General features: G+C 43.3%; 1 protein-coding gene across 3 annotated transcripts in view; it reads left to right on the top strand.

The window, feature by feature from the left end:
- The first annotated feature begins 462 nt into the window (after positions 1–462).
- The window catches only part of LOC110147926 (transmembrane protein 45A), an 87,229-nt gene continuing 80,093 nt past the window's right edge, over positions 463–7,598 (top strand). The window contains exon 1 of one of the 3 annotated variants that reach the window (XM_070455001.1): positions 463–779. Coding sequence is in view for 2 of the 3 variants with exons in the window: in XM_070455000.1 (XP_070311101.1) it covers positions 6,843–6,873 (31 nt within the window). In the remaining variant the exon portion in view is untranslated. Of the gene's footprint in view, positions 780–6,784; positions 6,874–7,598 lie in introns of those variants that run through there. The other 2 variants (XM_070455000.1, XM_070455003.1) reach the window with 2 other exon arrangements.

Here is a 7,598-nt window from a genome sequence, read left to right as displayed (position 1 = left end):
GAGTGAAGTTCTGAGACGTGGTCTGAGGCCCTTTGGGGGCGTGGGCATTTCGGAACCCCAGTCCCTTCCACTCGGAGATGTTGGGGATTTAAGTCAGAGCGGGGCGCGCCTATAATTTCATCCCAAGAACGGGTTGAAATCACACTGTTTAAAGAAACCAGCCTAACCACCTGAAAGGGTGGGAGTAAAAGGAAGCAGGGCCGGGACTGGCCCTGGTGCGGAAGACCCCTCTCGGGCCGGGCCCCTCCCGGGCCGGCAGCGGCCGCCGAGTGCCACATCACCACCCGCGCTCCACTTCCAGGTTCTTCTCGAGGATGCAGCGAGCGAGCCCGGCGGGCGGGGGGCGGGGCTTGAGGCCCGCGGGAGTGGCGGGCTAACTCGCCAATAGGCGGCAAGCGAGGAGCCCCGGAGACCAATGAGCTGGAGCTTCTGCTGGCGGCGGCCGCCTAGACTCCTGCCCCGCGGGGGAATCAGATGAGCCACATCTGGACAGCTGCGCTGGGGAACGTAAGGCCCCTTCTCGGGCCGACGTCAGCTGAGCACGTCTCCCACGTTCTCTCCTTGCAGCCACTTATTATTCACTTTCCCAATGAAGCAACCTGGAATCCAAGTTTAAAACTTTCCCTCTCTAATGCGAGAGGTAGCCAGGTCCCATCCTACTTGTTTAACGTTCTTGGAGCTCTGTGATCCAAAGGACAGAAACAGCAACAAAAGCCCAGCCGCTGTCTGATTTAAAACTGGCAAAGTGGGAAAACTAGTATTGAGTAAGACCGAGTTGGGTAAGTTTCGACTACGTGTTGGATATCCTATTTATCGCTCTGTGATTTCTACCCCGCGTCTTTTCCTGTTCTCACTAGCCCTCTCTTCATCAGGGAGAGAGTACCGCTTGCTGCCACAAAACTGCACAGACTTCGTTTCCTTTACTTCTTTGGTTACACTTTAATTTAGTTTTGGGGTCATCTGTATGCTATTTTAAAAAATTTCCTGGGAACAGAAATTTAAGTGCTTTCCTGTTAAAAGCCTCTTCTAACTTCAAAGTTGAACTATCTATAACTTTATTTTTCTGTTTTCTTTCTGTGAGAACAGTGTATATATTTGTAGAGCCGGTATTTTTATCCATCCCCTATACCCTGTTTTGGTAGAGGATTGAAAAGTTATCTGGGTTATTCACAACTAACGAAACTTTTACTTTCTTTAATAAGATGTTTAATATTAAATTATTTAAATTCTGAATTGTTATAGGTAGTTACTGTTTCACTTACATGTGAATGAAGCTCAATTTCTTTTCTATATTCTCCTGCCCATAGTGGTAGGCACAAATTCTTCCTTGATCATTAAAAAAAGCATTAAACATATGTGTTTAGACATGTACATTCACTGTGTACACCAATAATGTTATATATTAATCGCACTATGTACCACCATGTACATCAATAATGTATATCCACTGTGTACATCAATAATGTTATATTATGACCACTATGTACAGACCACTATGGGCATCAATAATGTACAGACCGCTATGTACATCCCTATGTACATCAGTAAATAACATCAATGTTATGTATTAATCCCATAATTACACCAAAATAATATTCAGAGTGGTTGTTAGATCTCTGCTTCCACATAATTCTGATATTTATTTCAGGATTTTGAAATGGAAATGTTGGCAAATATTGAGCTAGGTGAATGGCCTGAGGCTCATTGCATCTTAAACGTCTATAATTGTCTCTGTTTAAGCAATGTTTTAGATTTGAGGCTTTATCAGATATTATTTACTGTTGTGGCATGTGTGGCCAGAATTGATCTTTAATTTCTGACTTAGAAGGCAGTAGATGCCTTAGTTGCAATTGCGTTTTTGATTCAGAAAAGCGTTGCACACTGTGAGTGGAAGAGTTGAAGTGGTTTTCAGGGCTGGAGGTTTAGAAGGAACAGTGTTGCAGGGATCAGTATAAAGAGCCAGCTGGCCTGGTTCAATTCAAAACCCTCCTGTTTGATCTTGAGCAAGTTACTCAGCCCATCTTACCTCAGTTCCATCCGCTGTATGTGGAGATAATATTACCTATCACCGGCTCCCTCCTCAGCTTCCCCTGCAGTGCTTGTTTTCCCAGCCACCCTTCTGACCTCCACACTAGCACCTAGGGTTTACTGAGTGCAGACCAGTTATTAATGGGGGCCTTGTGTATGGCTGTAAGGGAGAGAGAGTCTGGAGAGGAGAGTGAGGTAGAATTTATGAAGCACCTTAGAAAGATCCAGAAGGTTCTGGGAAAGAGAACTTATTATAGGATGGTTTTATAGGAGGGTTGGCATTTCTGGGAAAGATTTTGACAAACAGCTTTGGTTGAGGGGAAAGGGATCCTAGAACAGAAGGTGGCAGGCATTCTAGGAGCAAGGAAAAGCATGGACAAAAGCATTGAGGCTAGAAAGTGTGAATCTATCCTGAGGACACTGGGTTGTGATAGGGATAATTCATTGAGAAGTTAGTAGATGGAAAGGTGCAAAGGGGGGAGGGTGGTGGGGAGAGCCTGTGGGGAAGGAGAGGCTTGGGAGCTAAGACTGGTAGGAAGGGGCAAGCTGAACTGGCGTCAGTTGCATAGTTGGAGGTGTCTCTGGAATGATCCGTCTCTGGAGTCGTTTCTACCCCTTGCCCAGCACACCCTCCCCATCTGTTCCACTGCTTCAGTGACCCCGAGCCCACCCGCTTCAGGACCTTGAAGGACTGCCCAGTGAGTCTGGGTCCCACTCTTGGAGTCACCCTTGTGGTGGCTGTCTTGGAGCCCTGCTGGAGTGGTTGGGCATCCTGGATTATTACTCAGGCTACGTTTCAGATGCAGGCTGCACTCTAAAGTCTTTGACATGGCTGTGATTGTTGCACCCATCCCCAAGCCCCTACACACAGTGTGTGCTGGAAAGCCCCTTTTCTTGTTGCTAAGAGAGTTGAGCTTTCACATGGCAATATTTATAATCTTATGATGTACAATTGTTGAAGAAGATGAAACCTGTAGTAGTTACCTCAGTGGAGAGTCAGTTTGGACATCTCTGCTGTCTCTTCCTTGAGAAGCATTGAGCTGTGTCAGAGAGAACCCAGGTCTGGCCCTGATGCTGCCGTGGACCACCTGCGTGGCCTTGGGCAAGACTTTGAGCCGTTATGGCCTTCTCTGTGCCATCAATTGTAAAGAGATCTCTAAGGCCCCTCTTCCCTTGGATGATGCTTTTTACTCTTCTTGCATCGCCTAGAGCCCAAGCCTTAACCACTAGTCTGTGCTGCTTTGGGTATAATACATGAGAGCTGCTTTTTTTGTTTATAACAACGGTAGTCAAGAAGTCCATGGAAGGAGGATCACTGGAGGAGTGGAGGTGGTACAGTTTCCCAGGAGTGGCCAGAATATCAACAGGAGTCTTGTGTATGGATGTGTCACACATGCAGACAGGTGATGTTTTGTTGTTGTTGTTCTGTTGCTAAGTTGTGTCCCTCTTTGCTACCCCATGGACTGCAGCGGATGCCATTCAACCATCTCCTCTGCAGATGTTTTACTTGTTTTTTAGATGGAGCTCATTACAAATCATCATCTGTCTTTTCATCTTGATTGAACAGAACTACCATAGACCTTGGACTTATGGTAGACTTTCAGTAATATCAGGTGAATCATTGTTGCCTTTAAAAAACTGAAACAGAGTATGCAAGCATCAAAAATAATGTTCTCCCCTTTATTTACCTGCCTTCTTCACTTTCTACTAGTTTCTCCAGAGGTAATTTTGTTAGTAGTCTGGTCTGTATCCTTCCAGTCCTACTCCAAGAGTCTACTCATGGGTGTAGATCTAAACATGAATATAATTAAAAAATATAAATAGAACCACAGTAGTTTTATTTTAAAAAACAGAGAAACAATGAAATGTTCCAAGGCTTGTGGAAGAATGGGGCAGATGCCAGGTACACTTTCTATTCCTATTACTTGTGAATCCTTGTTTTCTTTTTCTTATTTCTAGAGACACTGTGGTTTGGGTATAAGAACTTCTCATGGTGAAGGTCAACATCGGACTATTTGAGGTGTCCTGTTATTAGTCATACCCAGTCTGGATTTGAATTTTGGGAATTCAGTCTTAAAATTTTTAATATAGTGAATCAACTTTAAAATATTTCTTGAAAAAGTTTAATTTTATTTTTGTCTTATTAACTTAATGTAGTCACTCTTTTCAGTCTAGCACACTGACTGAGCATGCAGACTTTGGAGTCAGGGCTTTGAGGGTTTTAACCTGATACCTGCTTCTTACTAGTGTACCTTGAGCAAGTCTCTTTGTCTTGGAGGTTTTATTACCTATAAAATGGGATATCAAAGTCACTAAATGAGAAAATCAGTAGAAAACATTTAGCATGGTGTCTGCATCATACCAAAGCCTATACATGTAAGCAGTTCATTTTTTACTCTGGTAAAAAGCATAACATAAAATTTGACGTTGTAACCATTTCTAAGTGTATAGTTTAGTGACGTCAAGTACATTCACATTTTTGTGCAACCATCACTACTGTGCATCTCCAGAACTTTTTCATCAAATCGAAACTCTGTCCTCATTAAACAGTTACTATCTATTACCTTCCCCTGTCCTCTCAGCCTCTGGCAACAACCATTCTATATTCTTTCTCATGCATCTGACTACTCTAGGTATCTCATATAAGTGAAACTATACAATATTTGTCTTTTTGTGACTGGCTTATTTCACTTAGCATATGTCTTTGAGGTTCACCCAGATTACAGTGTCATAATTTGATTTCTTTTTAGAGCTTAATAATTTTTCTTTGTATGTATATATCACATTTTGTTTATCCAAAACAAATGCTGATGGACAGTTGAGTTATTTCCATCTGCAAAGTTAATTTTTTGTGTCATCTGGGCTAGTATCCAGACATATAGTCAAATATTGTTCTAGGTATTTAATGAACGTATTTATAGACTTAAGGCTTTAACCCAATGAGGACTTCCCTTGTGGCTTAGTGGTAAAGAATCCGCCTGCCAATGCAGAAGCCACAGGAAATGTGGGTTCAATCCCTGGGTGGGGAAGATCCCCTGTAGAAGGAAATGGCAACCCACTCCAGTATTCTTGCCTGAAAATCTCATGGGCAGAGAAGCCTGATGGGCTATAGTTCGTGGCGTCGCAAAAGAGTAGGACATGACATGGCAACTAAACAGCAACTACTCGCATAAAATTCAAATGACATCGCTCATTTCCAGGTAGCCATGTATTAAATTACTATCCTCACACTTTAAATGAACAAAGTATAAAGTTCTGAATTTCATTTTGATATGTCTAGTTATGGACTTAAAAAAATTTTTTTAACAACTTGTTTTCTTTTGATGTGTCCTTTATATTTGAAGACTCAAATATAAAATCTTCCTTTAGATCAGAGAGTTGTTCTCTAATAATTTGAATCTCGCTTCCTCTCTCTGTAAGCCAGAAATAATTCAGACTAATGATTGTCAACAGCTGTTACAGGAAGAGAGGAAAAACCAGCAGAGAGAGAGGCATGTAGTAAGGAGCACATTTAGGACAGATTTAGGACACTGTATATAAAATAAATAATGAAAATTTAATAACATTAAAAAATGTTAATGCAGAAGGAAAAATCGTGAAAAATGCTCATACCAGAATCATGTGGTAGCTGAACCTTGAGGACAAAGGCCTGAGGAATAGGGAGTAGTAAGGAGGAGAGAGAAGGTTTTGTTGAGAAAGAATGGTGGGTACTGGGGGCAGGGACCTAGAAGCCCTTTACCTTTAAGCCAGCAGAAGGAGAACGGATAGCGCAGCATCTCCAGCTCTGGTGTCCGTCTCCTCCTCCTCCTGCTCTGCCCTCAGTTTGCGTGCACCAAGGGCAGGAAGACAGACTGTGGGAGCGCAAGGTGGTCTGGTTTTTTCCTTGTTGCTTGTGTGACTTTTCTGACAAGTTGTTTCCACTGCGGGGAGCAGAAGAATGAATCAGTAAGGATGAATGAGGTCATCCTCCTGGGGCAAGTGGGAAAACTCCATATGGACACCAAGCCTCCTTTCCCTCATCAGAAAATCAGGCCTTTCTCCCCCTACTTCTAAGAGAGGATTCATGAAGTCCTGTATGTAATGCGGCTTCGTGAACTGTGTTGTGTTTTATGGAGGAGAGAGTTTATATGACCGTGATCACACTTTAAAGCTTTCTTCACAGAAAGATGTACAAACAACTAATGGTTAAGTGAGTGACTGTTTATTAGGTATCAGCTCTTCTCAGGGTTCTTCTCGTTTTACCTTCATGGATGCCTTATGGGGTGGAGGCTGTTATTATTTTAGAGATGAGGTAACTGAGGCCCAGAGAAGTTAAGTAACTCTTCCAAGGTCACACAGTGATGAAATCAGGGTTTAAGCACAGGATAACCTCCTTGCAGTGTCTGAGTGCTTTATGCCATGTGTAATATTATCCTCAGGAGTGAAGCACCTGTTGTTGGTTTCCACTTTTCTGTGTTGAGTGCTAAGTTGACTGAATTTGAAAGAAGTTCTGTTTTTGCTCAAGATAGAGTCACAGGGCCAGATTTATTCTTATCCTGAAATAATAAAAAATATCAGATAAAATATATAAAGTAGTATATGGGTTTTGAAACACTGGTCATCAGGCAATGGGAGGGCAGTGATCTCCAGGAAATTACAAAGAGGTGAACACTCCAGCTGATTTCTGGGAGAGGGTCCAGGCGGAGCCCCAGGTGGAACTCGTACTTCTTGAGTTGAGGAGGCGGTGCTGAGCGTGCAGGGAACCAAGGTGGCCAGAGTTCACAGGACTGAGCTCCAGAACCAAGAGAGCTGCACAGAGAGGGGTGGCTGGAGACATGCGGGATGGCCCCTCACGTGTTCACAAGAGTAAGTGAGCCAACTCCAGGAGGCGGAAGGGTGGCGGGAGGGGTGCAAGGATGAGGGAGAGGGTGGAGAGCAGTGCCCCGCAGTCACGGAAGCCTGGGGATATTGCTTGTTCCCTCCAACCAGATTGGAAAACTCATAATTCACAAGTACTGGGCAGAACAGTCAGGAAGGTCTGGCCTCAGTAATGGGGAATAGTTAGCCCTACACTGATCACTGCTCCCGACATGCCTCACAGATAATTAAAAAGTGATACCTGAGAGGATCAGACTGATCCCAGGTCATCTACTCATCCCAGAACAGACCTCAAGAATATTTGGAAATATGAAAAAGAATCAGGTGCCCAAAAAGGCAAAATTCACAATGTCTGGCACCCCCAAATAGTAAAGCAGTTGCATTTAAAATGGAATACACTGTCCTTGACGGACCTAGAGGTGTATTTCCACACTCATTTTTGTGCCATTATGAAATCAAACAGTTGAGTCCTTCAGTATGACATTTTGTACATAACATGCCCTACTCTGCCAAACCATCGTCTGGGTTGATATTTATCTTGGCTTCTGAGATAGCAGTTCCTCTTTCATGTCTATTATTGTTTTTCAACTACGTTTCCTGTGTTTGGTAACTCCAGCTTCCACACTGGCTTATGGGAAGGTAAGCTCAGTCAGTGTGCGTCCTGTATCTACCCCAATCTTTGGAGCTGGGAGCAATGAATGAATGGTGACGTG

Source organism: Odocoileus virginianus, chromosome 25 (genome assembly GCF_023699985.2).
Source record: "Odocoileus virginianus isolate 20LAN1187 ecotype Illinois chromosome 25, Ovbor_1.2, whole genome shotgun sequence".
NCBI lineage: Eukaryota > Metazoa > Chordata > Mammalia > Artiodactyla > Cervidae > Odocoileus > Odocoileus virginianus.
This window is presented reverse-complemented; position numbering and strand designations above follow the sequence as displayed.